The following is a 24577-nucleotide window of genomic DNA, read 5'->3' as shown; positions in this document are numbered from 1 at the left end:
GTAATCACGTTCTGTCATCTTTCTTGTCTGTCTCCCCAACTAAAACATGAGCTTCTTGATGGCAGTGACCTCACCAGGTTTGTTATTGTATCCCTGGTACTGCTCCAGTATTTAAACAGTATTTGTCACAGTATATGTACTCAAGAAGTGTTTGCTAAAGGGCTAAATAGGCCTTAAAAGTAAAAACGTGGGGCGCCTGGGTGGCTCAGTCGGTTTAATGTCTGACTTTGGCTCAGGTCATGATCTCACGGTTCGTGAGTTTGAGCCCCACGTCCGGCTCTGTCCTGACAGCTCAGAGCCTGGAGCCTGCTTCGGATTCTGTGTCTCCCTCTCTCTCTGCCCCTCCCCATTAACGCTCTGTCTCTCTTCAAAATAAACAAATATTAAAAAGAAGTGAAAATGCAGTTTTTCTTAAAGTTTAGAGAAGGGTAAAGAAAAGAAAATATTTTAAGATTAAACTACTGGCTTTTCTAATTAAGGAAATAGCACTTGAGCCTGTATTTCAGTCCTAATTTAAGAGAGAAGACCACTAAAAATCTTAAGTGCAAGAGAGTAAAATAACCATAAAGAAATGAGAACACAAAAAAGAAAAATGAAGTGGAGAAATAGAGACTTACACAAGTGCTGGAGAGGGTGAGATGGAGAAATGATCTAGATAGAGTGGAGCACTTTATACACTAGCTTTTTTTTTTTTTTTTTTTTGCCTTAAAAGTAAGTCACTTAGCCAAGCTTTACTTTCTATCTTCCATCAGACTGGGCTCTGGTTTGAAAGGGATGGTCACAGTTAAGATCCAAAAGGGGACTGGTACTACATTCTTCTGGAGTTTTAGGTAGGCAAAGAGTTGACTTCACCACCTCTGGAAAAGGGCAAATCCAACACCTAACCAATCAGTTCTGCACTGTCAAAAACTTTACAATTCAAAATAAAGTCTTGCTACCCAGTTTTATATCTGAACCACCTACACCACCAGAAGGGGGACCACAAGAAAGGAAGGAGCCAGAAAACAAAAGACTACCAAGAATGCCCATGGACAAATTGCGAACAATGACAGACTGGTTGACTCATCAGTTCAGGGCTAAGTGAATTGTGGGAACTGAACTCAAACTATCCCTCCCCAGTGGGCAGAGCCAAATGGCCCCATCCCACTGAGGCTGGGTTGGCCATGTGACTTGCTCTGGCCAGTGGAGTATTAGCACATGTGACGCATGCAGAAGCATAAACTGTGTTTGTGTGATTAGGCTTGCCTTCTTGTGCTTTTGTCATCGTCACTGAGAACTTCTGGACAACTTCTGCAGTCTAGTCCAAGTCCGAAGAACACAGATGGAGCAGACCCGAGCTCAACTCATGGCAAGTAGTCAAGCTCAGCCAGATCTCCAGCTTGAAGCAGTCACCCAGCCAAGCCTGTCAGCCAACCTGCAAAAGCATGAGTGAGAACGATTATTTTAAGTTGAGCAGATTTGGGGCAGCAATAGCAACTGAAACCTAAGTACGTATCATTCTCTTAGACTCATCGCAAGGGCAAATCTTGTTCCCTTTTCCTTCACTGCAACATGCCCAGAACCTAGCAGTTTCTGTACAGAGCAGATGTTCAAAAAACATCTGTTGTGGTCACATTTATGTTTCTTCTAAAACTGGGGACGGAGGAGAATAACACTGAAAGGAACTTACATAATTGAGTTGTCAGGAATGTGGTCCAACTGGAAAATTACCAATTTCAGCAAAGACCAGAAAGCACGTTAGAGATCATTAGTTGGATAAAAGCACAGACAATGGAAATGACTGCTGGGATTTAAATTTAGGCTTCAGGAATTACTGGCCAGGCAATCTTGGGGAAAAGTCACTTCACCTCTCTGCCTCATTCCTCACCTGTTAAATGGTACTATTTTTTTTTTTTTTTTTAATTTATTTTTGGGACAGAGAGAGACAGAGCATGAACGGGGGAGGGGCAGAGAGAGAGGGAGACACAGAATCGGAAACAGGCTCCAGGCTCTGAGCCATCAGCCCAGAGCCTGACGCGGGGCTCGAACTCACGGACCGCGAGATCGTGACCTGGCTGAAGTCGGACGCTTAACCGACTGCGCCACCCAGGCGCCCCTAAATGGTACTATTAATAGTACCTACCTCATAGGATAGTTCGTGGATTAAGAGATGTACTTCAGTTTCTTACAACCTCGCCTCGTACATGACAAACACTGTACAGGCATTTTGACTTATCAATACCAGCATAAGATGATTTTGAGCAAGGTTATTAAAGTCCTTTTTGCCTGCTCCTCCAGTCACCTATTTATATCTATTTGTTCTCACTTTTGTAGCTCATCTCCGTGCATGTGTATAATTAGCTCTTTTGTAGGTCTGCACGGTCTTTTTGTGCTCTGGAGTGCTAAGTGCTAACACCTATTCCATCCTCTCCCTTTCACCAGCCATTTTACAAACTACTGATTTTGCTCTTCTCACCTAGGCTAATATTTGCCCCTCTCGACCTGCCCAAAATATAGCTGTTCCTCCATGTCCAGTCTCAAGGTCATCTCTCCCAGAAAGCCTGTTTTGATCTTCCTTTTGTTCTCTGACCTCCCCTAGCAGTTCATCTCAATTATACTTTTGTCCTTTCTATTTTCAGGTATATGTCTTTCCATGATGAGATGAGAACTCCTAGAGGATACCACCATGCTTTCTAGGTTCTTTCTGCCCATCCCCACCCTCAAGTATATGGCAGGCAAGCAATAAATATTTGTTGAGTGAATATTTGAAAAACCCCATTAGGCTCATCTAAATCCTAAAACAGCTTTTGTGAGAAGTCAAGTTTTTAAAGAAGGGTAAAAACTAGTCTGGATACTAATTAGCCATTAAAAGATAAAGAAGTTTGAAAAAAAAAGTTTGCATGTAAAAATGAAAGACACTTGATTTATTGCATTAAAAAACTTTATTTCATTTAAAAGGTCCAATATAAGCCAAATTAAACCCCAAATTGACAGCTACACTTAGAGATCTCCTGAACTAAATGGCACTGTTTGAGATGAGTGTCTTGTTAAAGGAAGTCATTTGCTACTACCACCATTTCCCCCAAAGTAGTTCTAGAGCAGAAGCTGGTTTTACTATAATACACATCAGATATTTCAGATGTCATCTTCCATGCAGAAGTTAAAAAAGCAAACAGGCTCTTCTATTCTGTATGAGGATAAACACCACTTCAGAGCAGGGCCTGAATGCTTTTAACATACAAGGTGTAACTGTAAAGGAACTTACTGTGGCCCTGTGTTCATTCACTGAAGCTGTCCATGTATGTACTCCAACCATACTAGTGCTGCTCAAATACTATTTGGACCAGTAGCTTGGGATTTCCCCTCATTAGGTTCAGACCAAAGAAGTGGCTGATCAGTTGGGGACAGACTATCACAAAATGCGACCACAAAGCAAGGAAACAGATTTCTTAGTGGGCAAGCAATTGAAATAACCACCTCACAAACAATTTCAGCAGTGGCATCATTTACATAAAGTGATGCAAGACCTAAGTTTTGGTGTGTGTGAGGAGAAATTAAAACAGCTTGTTACTTTATAGCTACACCTTGGATTTCATTAGATGGGTAAATCTAACAGTGTGTTTCATGAGTCCTTCTGGAAATCACTTCAGCAGGTAAGTCAAACAGCCTGTAAAAGAGAAGACATGGCAGAGGGCGTAAGATTCATCCTTCCAACGTTCTCAGCGTTCTCTTGGAGGACAGACCCGGGCACAAGGACAGAAGTTACCGGGAGGGAGGCTTCAACTCCATCTAAGGAAGACCTTTCTAACAGTTAGAGCTGCTCAACAACTGAATGGACTGCTTGGTGAGGTAGAGTCACTGGAAGTGTTCAAGGTGGAAAGATCACCCTTGTAGAAGGGACTCCTGCATTTTGTTAAGAGGTTAGACTGGATGAACCTCAGGTCTCTTTCAATTCTGAGATTCTAGAAAATTCCCTCAGGGAATTCAGAAGAGAATTCCTAAAAGGAAAGAGAAAGCACACATATGTATACTTTTAGAATCCTCTTGAGTTTTTTTTCATTTTTTTCAAAAGGTACAATAGAAAATGTAGTCCACTGTCTTTAAAATGCATATTCACCTTCCTACCACTAACAATTAGGAAGGGTCCATTATGACTTCTTTATATTATAAAGAAAAGATGGAGGATTACATTTATAATTTCTGTAAATATTTTAGAAAAAAAATGCTTAAAATCTAGTAGTCAATGCCCTAGAAACTTTATAGATTTTTAGGTAATATGCACAGATACAAATACATTATTCATTAAATACAACTCACATCTGTGTTTTATTATACTCTAAAATATACAGGTATCTTGATGTACTGAAAGAGTGCAAGTAAATACAGTATTCAAGCAGTCACTATTTCTATGTACATGCTCATTAATTCTTCAAAAACCCCACAAAATTATCAAATAGATCAAAATACTGTTCTGTGTTTTCACACTTTATATTCAGAAAAACCAGCTGATAATTTACAATGTCATAAAGTTTCCAGTTGCACAATACAAAAAGGATAAAATGAAATTGGGTATCATTCTGTGAAAATTTCTGGAACTTCACCCAGATCTGTAACACCCCTTACATACGTGAAATCATTCTTACTGGGAAAGTGACAGTTACAGTAAAAGCAGAACCATATAAATGGTTATTTAAAAACCTAAACATCAGCCTTTCTGTTATTTGAAAGGCAGTCTTCCAATTCGACAGGCAACTGCTTCCTTCCCCAAGTAGTAGCATGTTTAAATCTGAATAGGACCCAATACAGAAATGCCTTCCAAGAGACCCGATGATGTTAACATATCAATAACAAGGGATTTTCTTTTGATTATTCACCAAACAGTGAAAACAAAAATCCCCCAATCCATTGTGGAGGCACAAAAGTAACATAAGAGACAAAGCTGTACCATCCAAAGTAGTGAGGTTGAAAACTCCATTTCCCAGGACCATATAGCTGCAATAGGGTGAAAATAATCTACTTTTTTGATTTCACGAAATTTTCTTCTTCTAAGAAATTCTTTACATTTTGAAACAAAAATAGTTCAGTTTTAAACCTAAACCATTCAGAAGTGGGCAACAACAGCCCGACTCCAATCTATCTCATGTCAATATCACCAGTATTTTCACCCTGACTGCACTCAGTCAGCTGGTTTTTAATTCTAATATTATAAAAGTTGGAATTTTTAAATTTTTATGTAAAAGAAAAAATGTAAAAATACATCTGCTTTCTCTCATGGTTTAATACAGTATTCGAAGGCTTTCAGATGTTTTCTTAAAAAAAAATCAACGTTTAAAACCAAATCTCAGCTTCATTTTCAGAAATATTAAAGTTTGGTTTAGATACTGTCTCATTTCACCTATTCCAGTTTCCACAAAATGGCATTCTATTAAAAAACTTTTAAGTTACTTGGTCCTTTGGCAATTTGCTGTGCACATAATGCCTACTATACCAAACTTTTATTGCCCTTAAATTTAGTTGTAGTTTTATTGGTAAATTTTTAATCTAGTGTCCTTATCTCTTCTTTTAGAATAGTGTTGCTTGTGTAAGCAGATTAGGGTGCACAGTGTCCCAAATTATTCCTGGCACTGCAAAACCAAATTAAACAACTCCACAAAGTAACTTGACATCAAAGTGTTTTTCTCTGGTCAAGTCTATTTCAAGATTCTAGAAGTTCCTTTTGCAAAACTTGCCTTTAAAACTCTTCTTCCTAATGTATCACATTTCTCATACTTGCTCACTCTGTGATCTCTCCTTTTAGGTTGAATTTGTACGTGAATAAGAAAGTGCCTTTTTCCTGAAAAAGCACAATCTGAAGCGTTAGCGTCAGAACTCCTCACTTAGACCTCTGGCTCAGCCTCTTAGTAGGTCTCAGAATCAGAGTCGTTGAGCTCGTCCACATCGGTGTATAAGTACTCCTGTTCCCCGCCAATGTTGTTGAAACTGCAATAGGAGCTAGGTTCATTCCTCATGATGGGCAAGGCTTCAAAGCTGACTGTTTTTGAGGTGTTGGTATAACGGTTAATGGCATTGAATGTCAGGGATGATAAAGGGCTACTTGATGAGACAGGCATCATGGTGGCCAAAATGAGAGCCAGGCAATCAGCCACATCCTTATTGGGAGCACAGGCCAAAGCTGGGGTATAGCCTAGAATTAAAGATAAAATTTAAATAATTAGACATCCTGAGACCCACTGCATGGATATAAGGAAATAAGCTCAAATGGCCTTCAATTTCAGACATGTTTTAAATTACCTGGTTTATAATGAACTGTTTGTTTAAAACGATTTAGAAAATTTCCACTCAGTAGAAAAGAGAAAAGTCATAGAAATCTAGTATGAGAGGAGACCTTAGTTATGTTACAGAAGAGGAAAGAAACTGAGGCCCGGAGATGGTGATTGCTTCAAGATCCCAAAACTTAAACCATATCCACCTGAGTTCACAGAAGATACTGAGCTAGAATTTAAAAACAAAAACAAAAACAAAAACAAGAACACCTCAGACTGATAAAGCTTCCTTCAGAATGCCGGAAGAATCTTAATCATTAATTTATAGTTACTTAAGAGTTTACATGCTGAGAAATCTAAAAGTGTACACATTCATGAATGAGGCACTGAGCAGGTGCCCAAAGATGTGTATTGAATGAAAGACAGTTGGCTATCGATCAACTTTTTGGTAAACTTTATTATTATTATTATCTTTAATGTATTTATTTTGAGAGAGAGAGAGAGAAAATCCCAAGCAGATCCTATGCTGTCAGTGTGGAGCCCTACCTAGGGCTTGAACCCATGAACTGAGATCATGACCTAAGTCAAAACCAAGAAGTTGGATGCTTAGCTGACTGAGCTAACCAGGTGCCCCAAAACAGGTAAACTTTAAAAACTCCTAAGCCAAAACAAATGTTTTGCTTTCAACTGTTTCTTCCGTTAGAAGACTGACTAAGCTTAGCCTTAAGGCACTGCAAAGTATCAACAAACTGAGTAAGTAAACATTTGGTACCCCGGCTGGTACAAGATCCTGAGGATGAAGTGAAAGAGAAGATGGGGAGAGCACACAATATGATGCTCAGTTTAGATCACCCCATATGGAACTTTAGCAGCAAATGTCTTAAAGTTTTAATATACAGCTTCATTTTTGTTGCACATTTGGACACAGTTTTCCCTATTACTATATACACTCATGTTTTAGCTTTCATACTCATATATGTACAAGCTGACCCTTGAACAATGTGGTGGGAAGCTAGGGGCACTGACCCCTGCATAGTTGAAAATCTGTAACTTTTTAAAAAAATTTTGAAAGAGAGCAAGAACACGAGGGAGGGGAAGAGAGAGGGAGAGAGAGAATTCCAAGCAGGCTCTGCGCTGTCAATGCAGAGCCTGACGCGGGGCTGGGAACTCATGAACTGTGAGATCATGACCTGAGCCGAAATCAAGAGTTGGACACTTAACCAACTGAGCCACCCATGTAACCCAAAAATTTGTCTGTAACTTTTGACATCCCAAAACGTAACTCTGAATAGTCTACTGTTGACTGGAAGCCTTACCAATAACACATAACAGTTAATCAACACGTATTTTGTATGTTATATGTACTATAAACTGTATTCTTATAAGAAAGTAAGCTAGAGAAAAAAGTCCTAAGAAAATACATTTATAGTACTGTAAAAAATCCATGTTATTAAATGACATGTGGTTCAAACCTATGTTGTTCAAGGGCCAGCTGTATATATTTTGTAAACTCTTATTTGTTTTTTATTTTTTTATTTTTTTTTATTAAAAAAATTTTTTTTTAACATTTATTCACTTTTGAGAGACAGAGAGAGACAGAGCACAAGCGGGGGAGGGGCAGAAAGAGAGGGAGACGCAGGATGAGAAGCAGGCTCCAGGCTCTGAGCTGTCAGCACAGAGCCCGATACGGGGCTTGAACTCACGAGCTGTGAGATCATGACCTGAGCCGAAGTCAGATGCCTAACCGACTGAGCCACCCAGGCGCCCCTTGTATTTGTTTTTTAAATAGCTAAATGATTTATAAAAAAACATTCATGTAACCACCATCCAGATTAAGAAAGAATATTCTCAGCATACCAGGAGACCCCATGTTCCTTACTAATCACTACCCTTCTTCTTTTTCACAAAGGTAACCACTATCCTGACTTGGTAATAAACACCTGATGTGGTAATAAATACCTGATGTAGTAATAAACATGGCTATGCTTTCCTTTCTAGTTGTATTCATAAACACTATAGTTTAGACTTTTTTTGAACTCAATATAAATGGAATCACACAGTATATATTAGTTTATACCTTGATTCTTTTGTTTAACATTATGTCTGTGAGATTTATCCATGGTATTGTATATAGTATATACCATTTTCACTGTTATACATTCCACTACTGTGATTATACCATGGTTTAGTTATCCATTCTAACTACCGGCATTTGGTGGTTTCCAGATCTCCTATGTATTTTTATCCATGCTGTATTAGCCTTCAGAAAAAAAAAGTTGTTTTTTCCCCCTCATAAATCTTCCCTTTGTCAAGGGCTGAAGGGAACAGCTGGTGCCCCTACAAGCTTGGCAGGAGTGACTGAAGCGTGTGCATTTTCAAATTAAAAAAAAAAAAAAAAAAAAAAAAAAAAAAAAAAATTTTTTTTTAAATACTTATTTATTTTTGAGAGAGACAGAGTGTGAGTGGGGGAGGGGCAGAGAGAGAGGGAGACACAGTATCCAAAGCAGGCTCCAGGCTCTGAGCTGTCAGCACGGAGCCTGATGCGGGGTTTGAACCACAAACTATAAGATTATGACCTGAGTCAAAGTCGGAAGCTTAACTGACTAAGCCACCCAGGCACCCCACATGTGCATTTTTAAATTAAACCCTGTTTACTCAAAATGTGTAGGAGAGTGCTTCAATGCCCATACTTCTTTCAAGGGCTCTGCTGAAAGTCTGAAGGTACCTATTGTATTGTAGTCAGAGTGACCCATTAGATAGGCCATGATCCCTTGGATGAGTAGGGATTGGGGGAGAAGAGCATCTCAGGAGTGTTTTATAGCTGGAATATGATGAAAACCAGGCTCCTCTCATCTGCATGGAGTTGATATGGTCAGCTAAAGAGAAAAGTAAGAGAAGTAAACTGCCTGAGGACGAGGGTCTAATTTATCCCATGCAAGTATAAAACATTGTGCTTCCTCCAGAAAATCCATGGAAATATATTGCTAGGACATATCAACTTTGGACCATGATTACTATTTCACATTGCAAAGTGTGTTAGAAGATACCCAGGTGGTCACAGGTGACCTTCATTATTATGTTATATTATCCCCTGTATTTCTTTATAAGGAAAAAATATATATAAAATCTTCAAAATGATCAACAAAGATTTGAATGTTAGCTATTGATTCAGAGTCTCACAATGTGGCCAAACATATACGATTAGCATTTTAGGCTCCTCATTTTAAACTATATATAGTAGCTATATTTCCAGAAATGTAATTTACTGATAATGAAAATTTATTTTAAAGCTATGTAAGTCTGGGGTGCCTGGGTGGCTCAGTCGGTTGAGCATCCGACTTTGGCTCAGGTCATGATCTCATGCCTTGTGGGTTCGTGCCCTGCATCGGGCTCTGTGCTGACAGCTCAGAGCCTGGAGCCTGCTTCGGATTCTGTGTCCCTGTCTTGCTCTGCTCCTCTCCTGTTTGTGTTCTGTCTCTCTCTGTCTCTGTCTCTCTCAAGAATAAATTAACATAAAGAAAAAAAAAAAAGCTATGTAGGTCTGAATTTATAGGTGAGAGCATTCACTTCTTTGGATTTCATGACTACATACACTTATGATTCCCACATCTCTATGTCCAATCTAGATCTTGCTTTTGGGCTCCAGATCCCTATGTCCCATTATCCACTTGGGAGTCTAGCTCTAGCTCTTCCTCCTACTTTCTAATCTTAAACAACAGCACTTCCATCTACACAGCACTCGAAGGTAGGTGGTGTGAGACCTCTTCCCTCACACAGTCCCTGTGAGTCCCATCATAAGATCGCTAGAAACAGTTACATTTTTTCATCTCCAGTGCTTCTACCATAATTCTGGTCACTACCTTATCTCAACTATAAATGTTAATTTGTTTTCCCATTCTAATCTAGCAAACTAACTGCTAATTTCCTAGTGCACAGATCCTTTTTGCCACTTGATCTAAGAGACTCTGGTGTACTCCAATAGTTGGTGTCTTCTGTTAGATTTTTAAACATGTCACTCTCTCCCTACTTCTTTTACTTGTCCTTTGGATTTTGGCTTATAAGTTGCTTTTTGGGGATGCCTTTCCTGATCCTGCAAGAGTCTAAAGATTCTCTTAAGTGTTTGCATTGCATTTTAAGTTTATTCCAAACGAACCACTTCCAGGGCACTCCAACAGCCTGTTTATACTCCATTCAAGGAAGTAGACGGTCTTATTCTACATCGTTATCTTCAGAATTGAGTACAGTGCCTGGCACAATCACTCACCCAACAAATAATCACTATATCCAGGCACTCACCTCAGCACTCAGAATATAACAACAAATGCAAATGATATAGATTCCCTGTCCCCATGGAGCTTATCTTATGTTCATTCTAGTGGGGAGACACACAGTCAACATAATAAAAAAGTAAGTCATATACAATATATTAGAAGATAAGCTCTATGGAAAAAAGGAAGAGGAAAGAATAGAACATGTTAACCAGGACTAAGCATGCTATGGTAGCTGTCTATAGCAGGTTGCAGTACAGATGGGGTTCAGGATAGGCTTCAATGAGAAGATAAAACTTGAGTAAAGATTTGAAACAGGTGAGGGACTTAGTCAAAGACTGAGTGGGGACAGAGTGTTCCAGGCAGAGAAAATAGCCAGAACAAAGATCACAATGCGTGTACATTCCTGGTGTGCAGAGGGGCTGGCATGGCAGAATGGAGTGAGAGAAGGAAGAGCAGGAGATGAGGTCAGAGAGATAATATGGCCACGGACTAATCATGTAGGGCCTTGTAGATCATTATAAGTGAAGACTCTCACATATTTTAAAAGGATCCAGGCCAGGGTGGTAAGAATAGAAGAGAAAAAAGTGGGCCTTTTTTGGAGGTAGATCAATAGTATATGAAGGACACTACACTAGTGAGAGAGAGAGAAGTCAAGGATGACTCCAGGTTTTTGTCCTGAGCATCTATAAGGATGAGAATTGTCATCGACTAAGATCAGGTGGCTGTGGGGAGAAGGGGCTTGGCAGGGAAAAGGAGAATCAGTTAACTTCTGAGCAGGTTAGGCTTGAGCTGTTTATTAGACATCCATACAGTACTGTCAATTAGGCAGCTGGATCTGCAAATGGATCATATCTTCACAGAGATTATGAGAGGTCTGGGCTATAGATACAAATCCAGAAATTCTCAGCATGTAGGTAGTATCCAGAACCAAATGACTGGAGGTAGATAGGGAAAGGAAAAAGAACCAAGGACTGAGTCCTAGAGCCCTCCAATATTAAGAAACTGGGCACAAGAGGGAGAAACTCCACAAAAGAAATTGAGAAGGAGTAGCTAGTAACATACGACAAACCCCAAGGAAGTATGAAGTCCTGAAAGCCAAGTAAAGAAGAGTTTTAAGAAAAAAGTATATACCTGAAATTAACATTAATATTGCATGTTAGTTATGCCTCAATATAAAATAAAATAAAAAATTAAAAATTTTGGTTCCACTGAATCTGGTTATTTAATCCAACCATCAAAATACCAAATTACAAACCCTCACCTGGTTATTAATTCAAGGAACCATGTATTTGTGGATGAAGGCAGACTGGGTTCACCTAAAGAAGGATACTATAATCTTTTTTTTTTTTTTTAATTTTTTTTTTAACGTTTATTTATTTTTGAGACAGAGAGAGAGACAGAGCATGAACGGGGGAGGGGCAGAGAGAGAGAGAGACACAGAATCAGAAGCAGGCTCCAGGCTCTGAGCCATCAGCCCAGGGCCCGACGTGGGGCTCGAACTCACGGACCGTGAGATCGTGACCTGAGCTGAAGTCAGACGCTTAACCGACTGAGCCACCCAGGCGCCCCTCCTTTTTTTTTTTTTTTTTTTTTTTAACACTTATTTATTCCTGAGAGACAGGTGTGAGTGGGAGAGGGGCAGAGAGAGAGAGAGAGAGAGAGAGAGAGAGAGAGAGAGAGAGAGAGAGAGAGAGAGAGAAACAGAATCCGAAGCAGAATTCAGGCTCTGACCTGTCAGCACAGAGCCCAATGCGGGGCTCAAACCCACAAACCATGAGATCAAGACCTGAGCCAAAGTCAGACACTAAACTGAGCCACCCAGGCACCCCTGTAATCTCCCTCTTACCCTGACCTAAAGTAATCTGTACCTATTTATCCATGTAACTGTGTGCAGTATAAAGGGAAATATGGAGACTCTTTGGATTATTTGCCACAGACACTTGCTATGGCAGATTGCAACCTTCACATCCCCAGTTAGTCCCTTATTCCTGTCTATTTTTAATTCCCTATTAAAACCCTTATTCCTATAAAAAAAAAAAAAAGAAAAGAAAAAGAGAAAGGCATAATCAGTTATGCCAAACTCTGATGTCACTGGTGATCTTGAGACAGTTTAGTGGTGTGGTAGGGGCAAAGGTCTGACCAGAGGGCCCATAGGAGAGAATGAAGGAGGAGAAGAAATGGGGATAGCAGAAAGCCAACACTTGAGTAATTCTGCTGCAAAGAGGAAGAGAAATATGGCAGTAGCTGCAGAAGTAAATTAAAGGAAGATTTTTTAAGATGAGGGAAATAATGTTTATATACTGATGGGAATAATCTAGGAAGACTCCTACAAAAGGTCCTTATTGCAGGACACAAAGTGAAGAATTGCTAAAGTGATAGTCTCAAGTAGGCAAAAGGGGATAGGATCTAATGAGTTAGTAGGAAGATTAACTTTAGGGCCTTGATAAGTATTTGTTGACAGAACAAATTCTTTGAATACTAAGATGAACAAAGGTGGTAACACTAAACCAAAGTTAGTGAAATTCAGAAGTTCATCTGTTAGACAGACTTTTCTTATTTTTCTTGCCCTTATTCCTTTTGCCACAAAGTACTATTCAATATTAAATTCAGCTGTTCTCTGTGACCAATAAAAAATATCCACATTTACTTTACTTCAAATATGGATCAAAAGATAAGAGCTTCTAGTAAAATACAGTTTAAGGAAAGAAAATACAGAACCTACTTACCATTTTCATCTACTGCAAGCACACTTGCTCCTTTCCCCAAAAGTTCCTGAACCACCATCGTTAGCCCATTTCGGGCAGCAACATGCAGAGGTCTAGAGGAAAAAATGTATATATGTACACACAAATAGGTACAAGGCCTTGCATGTGCATGTGCGCACATTCTCCCTCTCTCTCTCTTTCTCTCTCAATCCTGGTTGTTGAGGAGCACTTTTGCAAAGTTATGATGACCCAGAGATACAAAATTGAGGCACCCAGTCCTAACAGCAATAAAGATGGTAATGGGGGACAAAAAAATCAGCGTGCAGAGTACACTGTCAAATCTTGCCAATGTGCATAAGCACAACCCTGGGCCTCACCAGCAATTCACTTTTACCAATACCTCTTGTTTCCTTCTAAGACTCAATGTTTAAAAAGATTTTACTAACTAAACTGCATTCTTAAGTGGTTGTTTTGAGAAATGAAGTTGGCAAATGCATATAATAGAATATACAATAAAAGTCGTAAATTGCAATAGCACAAATTCCAATAGGCTTTGAAAGTAATTTACAGGTTCCATGACTAGTTTCTAGAACCTCAAGAGATATGGCTGATATGTGAATGGGAACCAGTATTATGAATTTTTTGTTGTTGTTGTTGTTGTTGTTTTTACCAAGACTCAAAGTAGAATAGCAAACAGAAATTAGAAGAGAAACATGGGAGATGTATGTCTAAGACTTAAGCAGTCACTTGAAAGATGGCTGCTCACATTAAGAACTTGATTCTTTCTGAAATCTCTCTAGTTTACAGACACATGTAAAGCTTTTACCTCATATACTGCTGGTGTCAAATAACTTATCATTCTGGTTCATTTCCATAAAACACACAGAATAGTATTACTTTCCTTCATAAAATTATGGGTAATCAGATCAAGAAAAAAAAAAAAATCCACAGTATTTTCCATTATAAAGTTTCAGTCCAAAAACTTTTAAAATGATAAGCCTTTTAATTGTGATGACTTTAGAAATGAATTTTGTCAATTATAAAAATGATACTCTACTTTGTAACTGCTTCTGTGACTGAGACTGATGCCAATAGTCCCATGTTAGAAAAAAAATAACTATTAATCATTTTTATAATTCTAGGTCACAAGGTTTATACCAGACATGAAAATACTCACGTTTGCAAGGCTGCATTGGTTGCATTGATGAGGTTTCTATCTGTTATCTTTTCCAGTATTAACAAGGCACTAGTTTCATGACCCTAAAATTATGGCAAATAACTTTTAAAAATGTAGGTATCATTAAAGATAAATTTACAAATACAGTAAACCTCAACTCTAGTCCATACAATATGTACATCACCATATAAATGCCATGAATTTTCTTGGCTAATTATGCCTTAAATATTTGTCCAACATGTGTTGGTGGAGTAGGCTTAGGGCAGAGGACAAGAATATTTAAGATTGGAGAGATTAAAGGAAGATAATAATTACATTTAGGCTTATACTCCAAAACTTACTTGGCCCACTGGAGACTTTCATATATCAGGGTGACTAATACAATATTTTCTTTTTTTTCTCAAGAAATTTGATGTCAGTCAGAGATATCATTACAGAGGTTAAAGAGGTTACAGATCATTACAGAGGTTCTATCTCTAGCTCTGTTCACTTTAGTGAAATGGAAAAATTTTAAATGCCATTGTTGATATTAACAATGAAAACATATCCTTAAAATGAGTACCTACCTTGCTGCAAGCCAAATGGAGGGCGGTGTTTTTACTGTTATCTTGTAAAGTCAGATCTGCACTAGCACTGCTAACCAGCATCTCTGGGAGGAAAATTGCATCAAATCTTATGTTTATGAATACATATCTTGGATTACTAATAAACTCACTATAGAGAAAGATACAAAGCAAAAATATCCCTCTAGTGAAAGTTTAAGGACAAGAAAAATACTGTAATATACAATGTACACACTATATGGTCACATTACTGTCTAAGGCACAGACACAACAGCAACTAACTGTGAGAGTTTAGTGCCCTGGATTCATATTCTCCAGTAACTCTACAAAGTAGGCCTCTGTTATTTTTCTCAACTTTAAAAATTAAAAAATTGAGGCATAAGGTCATTTAATTGGCAGAGCTAGGACTCACATGCAGTCCATCCAACTCCAGAGTCAGTGTCTTAACCTCTATTCTATACTGCCTTGCCACAGTGGACTGTTCAGTCAGTAAGGGCAAATGAAAACATTGTGGCCCTAGATAAAAATGTGGGCTGAAAGCAGGTTAATAAAGGTTTAAAGCTCAAGGGTGGGGAGAAAACTGGCAGATTCAATAGAATCAGAAGGTTTGAGATCCAAGTTTTCCATAAGTTAAACATACATAAGCAACATAGCATTATAATAATAAAAGCCTTAACCACTTTCTTTACCAACTGTATTTGTCTGTCCATTTTCTGCGGCCATCATGAGAGGTGTTTTCCCAGAAGAGTCCACAGAATTGACTTGAGCATTATGGCTGAGCAGCAGCTGTAAACACTCTACGTGGTCTGTGAAGGCGGCCGCATGGAGAGGGGTTCTGTAATGCAAAGAAATGGGAAGAGTTCACTAAATCTGTAGGTTGTATACTCTCGAAAAAATTATTCCTGAATTTATGATAAGCAATTTTCAAGGGTTTACATATTAGGCTATAAAATCATTGCGTGGATACAAACAGGTTTACTGGAGCTTACTAATTTCTAACAGAGTAATTTGTATTTCTGATAATGTAAAAGGCCCTTAATCTAATATAACATAAAACTGTTAAAAAAATTACATCATTAAAGAAATAAAGGAAATAAATCCTGACCCAGTGTTGCCACCCATTGCAACCACTGGACTTTCCTTCAGTCTTTATTCCTATTTAGAAAGCTGCTAACTTTATTAACAATAACCTCTGGGTAATAAACATACCTTTAAAAAAAGGGAAATCTTTATATTTTAAAGTTTTAAAGAGGAAGACTGGCTAAAAATCATAATAAAAATAAGAAAGTCTTTTATAATGAGAACATAGTTAAGATTTTATAATTAATACTTGCAAATATAAAAATCAGCTTTTAGTTAATAAAGGGTTCTCTACAAATTCTTCCACACTAGTAGTTAAAATTTTTTCCTATTGCAAATCAAACTATTTCCTACACAGTGGAGTTCCTACCTTCCTTTTGAATCTGTGGCGCTCACGATGCTGGCACCTAATGTATCGATTAACATTTCAGCAGCACCTTCATTGTCATTTATCCTGTGTAAGGTAGCACAGTGGTCACTCACAGCGATGGTGCACTTCGTAAATAGTTAAGAACAAATGTGATTCATCTGCCTTTACTTACACGGCACAATGCAAAGGACTGAAAGCATTTCCCTCCATTTTCTGGAAAACTTCCTGTTCTAAAAGGAGTTCTACACATGTCTCATGACCTAAATAAGTAAATGAGAATTGGATATTAAAATCCAAAAAAGATACTGAAGTGCCCACATATACACCCACACATCCCTAACACAGATAAGAAAAAACTTTACATGGATTTAAAATAACTAGAGTTCAATGAATATGTTAAACATCACATTTCTAGGAGTTTGAAATCCAAAGCACAACCTCAAGACCTGAAATTCAGAAGCTTCTTATAATTTTATAGCAGTTTATTAACTGCTATAAGCAGTAATAAACTGACACAACAAATGTTTGTTTTATGGGGATAAAAATTAGTCTCATTATCTTTTTCATAGTAACTAGTTCCAGTCATTTTTAAAGTCATATTTGTATAGCATAATAGAACTTTAAAATTAACATATTTATACAGCATAATTAACTTCAAAATTTAAATATTTTCTGATTTTACTAATGAGCTAATGATAAAATCTCAAATACTACAGAAGTGTCTGGAGGGAAAAAGTACATGCCCCTATCCCTACCCCCAACTCCAGTTCCACTTTCTAGACTGTAATACTATTATCTTAACAGTTCCAGAAAATTTCTAGGCATATACAACTACATGCACATAAACATGCACTTCTTTTTAAAACTTTTATGTAAATTTTTAATTCTGCAACTTGTTTTTCACTTAATAAATTGTATACATCCTTCCAAAGTAGCATATAAAGAAATTGTATTCTTCAATGTTTAGAAAAACTTCATAGTATTAAAGTCTATCATAAATGATCTAATTTCTAATTATGTATTTTGACTGCTGGTTTGTTTTTGTTATAGTACCAATACTGTAAATGAAACATTCCAGTACTTAAAAAAAAAAAAAAAAACATTTTGTAGGACAATTTCCTAGAAATGATACTGCTGGGCTGAAGGACAAGTATATGGATTACTGCTAGATTTCAGGCTCACACTTTTTAATAGCAACTTTGAAGACAAGGAAAAACCCAAACCTCAGATTTTCTTTACCCAATTTTCAAAGCAGGGTTTTAGTTTTAAAATACCCCAACTGCTCTACTAATTGCTGCCAATGAAAGGTTGCATCCTTTTTTATTTTAAAAAAATATTTATTTTTTTATTAAAAAAAATTTTTTTTAATATTTATTTATTTTTGAGAGAAAGAGACAGAGCATGAGGGGGAGAGGGACAGAGAGAGGGAGACACAGAATCCAAAGCAGGCTCCAGGCTCTGAGCTGTCAGCACAGAGCCTGACACAGGGCTCAAACTCACGAACCGTGAGATCATGACCTGAGCTGAAGTCAGACGCTCAACCAACTGAGCCACCCAGGTGCCCCAAAATATTTTTTTTATTTTTAAGTAATCTCTACATCCAATGTGGGGCTCGAACTCACAACCCCAAGATCAAGAGTTGCATGCTCTACCGACTGAGCCAACCAGGCACCCAAGATCTTCCTTTATCTTATAACTGTTTTTACCATAAAAGTATGTTTTAGGAAATCTGTAGTTGTTCCATCTTCTGTCAGTTCTTTTCTCTAATCCAGGGATTCCCAACTGGAGCAATTTTGCCTTTCAGGAGACATTTAATCATGTCTAGAGACATTTTTGCTCACCACAACTGAGGATGGGGTAAAGGAGTGCATACAGTGGGAAAGAGGCTAGGGATGCTGCTAAACACCTTCAGTCCACACGTTAGTCCCTCACAACAAAGAGTTATCTGGCCCACAATGCCAATAATGCTGAGGTTGAGAAGGCTTTTATTTAAGTTTAATTTTATTTAATTTAAATGTTTTACTTATTTTGAGAGAGAAAGAGAGAGAGAGAGAGAGAGAGCGAGCATGGGAGGGGCAGAGAGGAGGAGACAGAGAATCCCAAGCAGGCTCTCCACTGTCAGCCCAGAGCCTGACCTGGGGCTCAAACCCATGAATTGTGAGATCATGACCTGAGCTGAAACCAAGAGTGGGACACTTAACCCACTGAGCCACCCATAGGTGTCCCTATGTTTATTTTTGAGAGTGAGAGAGGGAGCATGAGTGGGGGAGGGGCAGAGAGTGAAGAAGAGAGAGAATCCCAAGCAGCAGTGCCTGCCACTGGGGGTGTGTGTGTTGGGGAGGGGGGGGGGGATTGTAGGGGGCTCAGTATCAGGAACTGTAAGATTCTGACCTGAGTCAAAATCAAGAGTCAGATGCTTAACTGACTGAGCCACCCAGGCACCCAGAGAAGCCTTGCTTTCATTCTCTCCAAATGTCAACTCATTACCAAGAAGTAGCCATGGAAATTTGTCCATTATAGATTTAAGGGTTTCCTATTTTCCTAGATAGCAGTTCTCAAGGTGTGGGTCTGGGGAACCTTGGGGTACCACTGATAACTAGTGTTCTGAACTAGCCTGTAAAGAAATTTGCCACTCTTCTAACTAAAATTCTTTTTTGTTTTGAAAAGAGGTTATTTTTTATAAAAATGTTATTTTATACTATAAAATGTTTTTATAATGTTATTTATATTATAAATATGTTTTTTATAAAATGTTATTTATATTAACATTTGATGGATTACTTTAATTAATAAATATTCTTAAGTTTCTGTTCTCATTTCCAATATAGTAAATATTAATAGCTCTAACTCCCAGGTCCTGAGACTGAAAGGTTTGAGAATCACTATCTGAGCAGACTGCATACTGCAAAGACAGAGTTCTGGGCTATGGATTATCTCCAGCAATCATATCAAGGTGAAAACTCATCACTTTGTGTCCTTGTTTATGGAAGGATGAGAAAACTGGTCTCTTCATGTTTCAGAGGGATATTCTGAAGATACATAGAGCTTCACAAAAATTTATAAATTTTTAAAAGCAACAAAAGGATAATATAAATACCCTTAAGAGTGTCCTGTGATTGAATGACTACATAAACTGGAAATCTGGAACTCTAAAACTTAGCATGTATAACCAATTCTTTTGTAATACTTTGTCATCATTCCATTTTAATTTTTAGACAAAGGTTGTTTTCTGGTCTACTGGAGTGCATCCAGTTTTGTTTTTAGCTATACAATAATTACTAGCGGAAGTAAAACCATTTTATATATTCTACTCTCAGAATACCAAACTATAAAATAGACTTTTGGCTATAAATATGGTATTAATTTTAGACTGTCTGTATGGTCTCTTATTGCATATAGCCAATACACATCTAATTCATTCCAGCTCAATTCAGAATCATCACAATTTTGCTACAGTCTGGAAATTAGACGCATCTGTTATGATCCTTAAATGGCAACCAGGCATGAAGCTCATGCAAAATTTTGTCTATTTTGTCTCTTGTACACAACATGTTTAGAGTCTAAATTCAGCAGTAATACAGCAGGAACTCACTTTAGGGAAACCATGTTCTTCATAAAGATCTGATAAGAAATGTACTAGACAGCAACTCTCCAAAGGATAGTTACAGCAGTGTATTCACACTAAATACTCTGCCTGAGGACAGATAGCTTACTGTGTGATTTTTCCAATGGTTAATTCTGATATGTTTTAAAAAAAAATCAAGCAAAAGTCTGCTTCAAAACACTTTCATTTCTTAATTAAAATTCACATCCATAAGGTGTATCCCTACTATATTAGATCGTTTTGGTTTTCCTCTACTTGTGAAGATGTCAAGTTACATCATAAAAACAAATTCCATTGGCAAAATACAGTATCTTTTTTGACTCTGGATTTCAAATTTTTTTTTTTTTTCAACGTTTTTTTAAATTTATTTTTGGGACAGAGAGACACAGAGGATGAATGGGGGAGGGGCAGAGAGAGAGGGAGACACAGAATTGGAAACAGGCTCCAGGCTCCGAGCTGTCAGCACAGAGCCCGACGCGGGGCTCGAACTCACAGACCGCGAGATCGTGACCTGGCTGAAGTCGGCCGCTTAACCGACTGCGCCACCCAGGCGCCCCGACTCTGGATTTCAGCCTGAATATTTGGCCACTTGACTCTACTCATTAAATACCAACTTTACTGAGTTAAAAGGGAAAAAGAGAATCTAAAATCCCAAAGGTTTTAATCTTCAACAAAACTGTTCTGGCTAGGGATCTGAGGCAGTAAAAATGAAACTGACTAAACTAAGCTTGTGAATTAGTAATACATTGAACTATTCAAGTTTTGATGGTACCATCAGTACTCAGAGATGATGGATGCCCAACAATAATCACAGAACAATCCTTAAGAAGAGATCAAAACTTTCTCACAGCAAAAGATTAGAACTCTCAATTCTGGCACAAGGATTAATATGAGCATTCAAATACTGCATCTATAAAATACTTATGAAAACATTTAAACTATAATTTTGCAAGATTCAGGTTTCTCTTCTTTCACCATAACTCAATAACATTATTTGTCAAAATGGCTCCAGTAGGGGGTGCCTGGGTGGCTCAGTAGGTTAAACATCTGACTCTTGGTTTCAGCTCAGGTCATAATCTCACAGTTTGTGAGTTTGAGCCCCACATCAGGCTTTGTGCTGACAGTGCAGAGCCTGCTTGGGATTCTTTCTCTTTCTCTTTCTCTCTCTCTCTCTCTCTCTCTCTCTATCTCCCTCCCTCCCTCCCTCCCTCCCCCCCTTGTTCTTTATCTCTCTCAAAATAAGTTAAAAACAAAACAAAAACAAAAACAAAAAACCTCAAAATGGCTCCAATGAAGAACCATGAAGCAGCACAGTACAGAAAGAGAGAAACCTAAACTCTCTCATAAAGCAGACAGCTGAATTTTAGAACAGATACTATACTTACTTTTTTAAGCACGTCAACATTTATATCAAGAGGCAATTTATATTTTCTTAACATTTTGAGGGAAAGTTGTTATGATTATGAACTAGTTTTTTCTAGGTATGCTCCTGACAACTAATAGTAATCTGAATGCTACAATGAAATTCAAAACAAATAAAAATCTTCATATCCCTGGCTAAGCCCAAAGCCCAAAATTTGACAGAAATGATGTCTGGAATGTATGTCATGTATCTTAGCATTTTATAACATGATCAAATCTGTGGCCCTACACAAGGCAAAAATCATTCTCTCTCAACATGCCTCATTACTTATTTTAGTGATATTTCATAAGCCAAACTCCATTTTGAACATTTATACCTTAAACATAGCTCTGTACTTCTCTGAGTGAAGTGAGCTTACCTATAAAAGGAGTATCTGGCTGTGAGCCTCTAGGAAGCTAAAAGTATGTGTGTTCTAACTATGCAGCAAAGTTAACAATAGAAGTTTCTGAAGTTTCTACTTCTGTGATCTGCTAGAATTTTATTCCCTTAAAATGTTGAGCATACATGTTACTATTGACATAAGGATCTTATCTCGCAATATGCTCTGAAAACATGTACAGGTTTCAGTTCAGAATGTGATAGTTTCATTTTCTCCACCTTTTTTTGCCTAACACAAGTGCACTTAGAAAGTAAAAGAACATAATCAAACTACAAGCATACTATACAAAAGACATCACACATGTTATAAAAGTATGTTAAAAATGCAAAATACCTGTTGAAGCAAAGATTTAGAAAAAATTCAGACTTAATGAAAGCTTATCTCAAAAGATCTTTGACAAACTAATGTCTTGGCTTTAGCATGACAAGGGATAGGAGTAAGCTAGAACTATGCAGTAGATGATGTCTATGCTTCCTACCGATCTTACATTTTACCTTACAAATATTCATGAATATCAGAGTGCTATATACTAGAGTTTCTTGTCTCTACTTGGTGCATTAATGGTACTTAATGTAGATTTGCATGTGTATACTTAACCATTGTAGCAAGCCCAATGAAGTGCTGTATATCCATGATTGTCTGCTATGGCTGGATTTGCATCCACAGATGCTGCTGACTGCAAAAGGGCTCCAAGAACACCAATGTGTCCACAGGCAGCTGATAAGTGTATAGGTGTCCGGCCCCTGCTATCTCGAAATAAGCACTTAGCACCATGTTGAAGTAATGCATCTACACATTCTTCATGGCCTGTAACTGCCTGAAAGAAAAATTATTTGCAGGTAGTTGAATATGTCATCTTGGGTAACATGCCAATTTTTGCTAATTAAAAACTTTTGAAGTCCGTATTTCCCATATTCTACCATCAATCAAAGCATTTATCATTTTTTGAGTAATTCAATATTTTTATTGAAATTTGCCTAAAAGTTTATCTAAAGCATTAACTTTGTCAAAATACACATATTACAAAAAACAGGAACAAAGGAACTTATAAATCAGTGAAAACAAGGTAAAAAGGTGAAAGGTTTCAAAGGTGAAAACGACAAAAATGTGTAAGAAAATAGTTGTGATGAGAAAAAGTAAAATTGACATTAATTCTACTTAAGGTCTTAGGTTTTTAAAATTTTGTTCCAACATTATTGTTTCCTGGATTAAGTTGTGTTTTACAGCTGTTTAAAATTCACACTCAAAAACTATAATACTAAAAGAAAGAGTAAAGACTATCTGGGAGAAATTTAATGAAGAAGAATAAACATAGCCTAGTTCAGTTTTAGGTAAAAGGAGATCCTAAGAAATTTTTGAAAGGCAATGGGAATATTTTTGCTTACCCCTCTATGCAATGCTGTCCTTCCCCATTTATCTTTGGCATCTACATTTGCTCCTTTGTTCAGCAGTGAGTAAACACAGTCCGTGTGCCCGTTGAGAACAGACAGCATCAGAGGAGTCCTGAGCAACAAGAGTAATAATAGGTTCAGTGTTACAACTTAAGACTACTCCATGAAAAACAAACTCCTGTTTTCTAAATATGCCTTTTTGTGATACAACTTCTAAAGTATACTTAAAGTGAGAAAACTGTATTTGTTGTTACTCAGTTACATAGTATGACAGACTTTTAGGGTTAAAAGTATGAAGATTAACACACATCTTAAAAATAATTTAAAAATTATTAAAACTTACTGTCCATTTCCATCTTGAATGTCGACTGCATTCTGTGGTTCTGCATTTCCTATTAGTAGCCGTAAGCACTCTGAATGACCATTTGTTGCTGTAAAGTGGTATTTTAAAATTTCAGTAATTACAATGATAAAATAGAAAATTTCTATCATAGAGCCCATTTTCTGGATATAACTGTGGGATAGTTTCATTGGATTTAATAGTCTAAGAGAAAAATATATACATACAAAGTTTTATATTGCCTTTGTTGGTGAAACTGACTACAGGTATCAATTCCTCATGGTTAATTATGGCCATAGCCATCCCTCACCATCTGCCCTGGTATTATAACGCTCGTTTTATCTGGTTTTCGTGGTGGCAATGTGGTCAAGGGAATGCCTTCAGCCAAGGGATGAAACCATGATTAGATCAAGTCCATCACAACTCTGTTCTCTGTCAATGACAGCTTCCAAGATAAGTGCTGATCCAGTTCTGACCACTGAGATGCTAAGTCTGAAGGCTTCTGGGAAATATTTTTATCCCTGATAATGACAAGTCCTCCTCCTTTTCCTGATTTTAGAGGTGATACCATAAAGAAGCAGTAGCCATTCTGTGCCATGACTGCAAAGGCAAGAGAATAATAGAGAGTTCTGGTACCACTGCTGAATCAGTCAATCCTGGAACTGACTCTACCTCTGAACATTTTATGTAAGAGGTTAAAACTCTTGTCACTTATGCCACCTTTTAGTTGGGTACTATGAGAATTCCAACTGATACATATACAATAAAAGAAAAAATGATCTCTCTAAAGAATGCATTTATATGTCCAAATACATAAAATGGGCAACAGTATAAAGTAGAAGTAACCAAAAGAAAATAATAAGCTTTTAAGGTAAATTAAATTCCCTGCAAAATTCAGGTCCTTCCCATAATATAATAAAATCTGAAGTTGAAAGAAATATGTAAGTCACATAATGATGCAAAAAGGAATATCTGTCACTATTCTTCCTAATTAAAAGATGACAATATTTTTTAATGTTTATTTTTGAGAGA

At 37.5% G+C, this 24577-nt stretch overlaps 1 protein-coding gene and 1 long non-coding RNA gene across 10 annotated transcripts in view; one reads left to right on the top strand and one right to left on the bottom strand.

Annotated features, from left to right (window-relative positions):
• Positions 1–731: 731 nt before the first annotated feature.
• LOC131511810 (uncharacterized) lies at positions 732–3365 on the top strand. The gene is made up of 2 exons (XR_009261754.1): positions 732–1487; positions 2619–3365. It is a non-coding gene; the product is annotated as an uncharacterized LOC131511810 (long non-coding RNA).
• The window catches only part of ANKRD28 (ankyrin repeat domain 28), a 198159-nt gene continuing 176484 nt past the window's right edge, over positions 2903–24577 (bottom strand). For 8 of the 9 annotated variants that reach the window (XM_058729828.1, XM_058729835.1, XM_058729830.1 and 5 more), the window contains 10 exons: positions 23549–23636; positions 23200–23317; positions 22412–22631; positions 16581–16668; positions 16409–16492; positions 15648–15793; positions 14962–15044; positions 14396–14478; positions 13240–13331; positions 2903–6163 (listed from right to left, as the gene is read on the bottom strand). In XM_058729828.1, coding sequence (XP_058585811.1) covers positions 5877–6163; positions 13240–13331; positions 14396–14478; positions 14962–15044; positions 15648–15793; positions 16409–16492; positions 16581–16668; positions 22412–22631; positions 23200–23317; positions 23549–23636 — 1289 coding nt within the window. In that variant the 3' untranslated portion in view covers positions 2903–5876. Of the gene's footprint in view, positions 6164–8967; positions 9119–13239; positions 13332–14395; positions 14479–14961; positions 15045–15647; positions 15794–16408; positions 16493–16580; positions 16669–22411; positions 22632–23199; positions 23318–23548; positions 23637–24577 lie in introns of all 9 variants that reach the window. The other variant, XM_058729831.1, reaches the window with a different exon arrangement.

The sequence above is a fragment of the Neofelis nebulosa genome, chromosome 5 (assembly GCF_028018385.1).
Source record: "Neofelis nebulosa isolate mNeoNeb1 chromosome 5, mNeoNeb1.pri, whole genome shotgun sequence".
Lineage (NCBI taxonomy): Eukaryota > Metazoa > Chordata > Mammalia > Carnivora > Felidae > Neofelis > Neofelis nebulosa.
The sequence above is the reverse complement of the archived record's forward strand: the minus strand, read 5'-3'. Positions and strand labels throughout refer to the sequence as shown.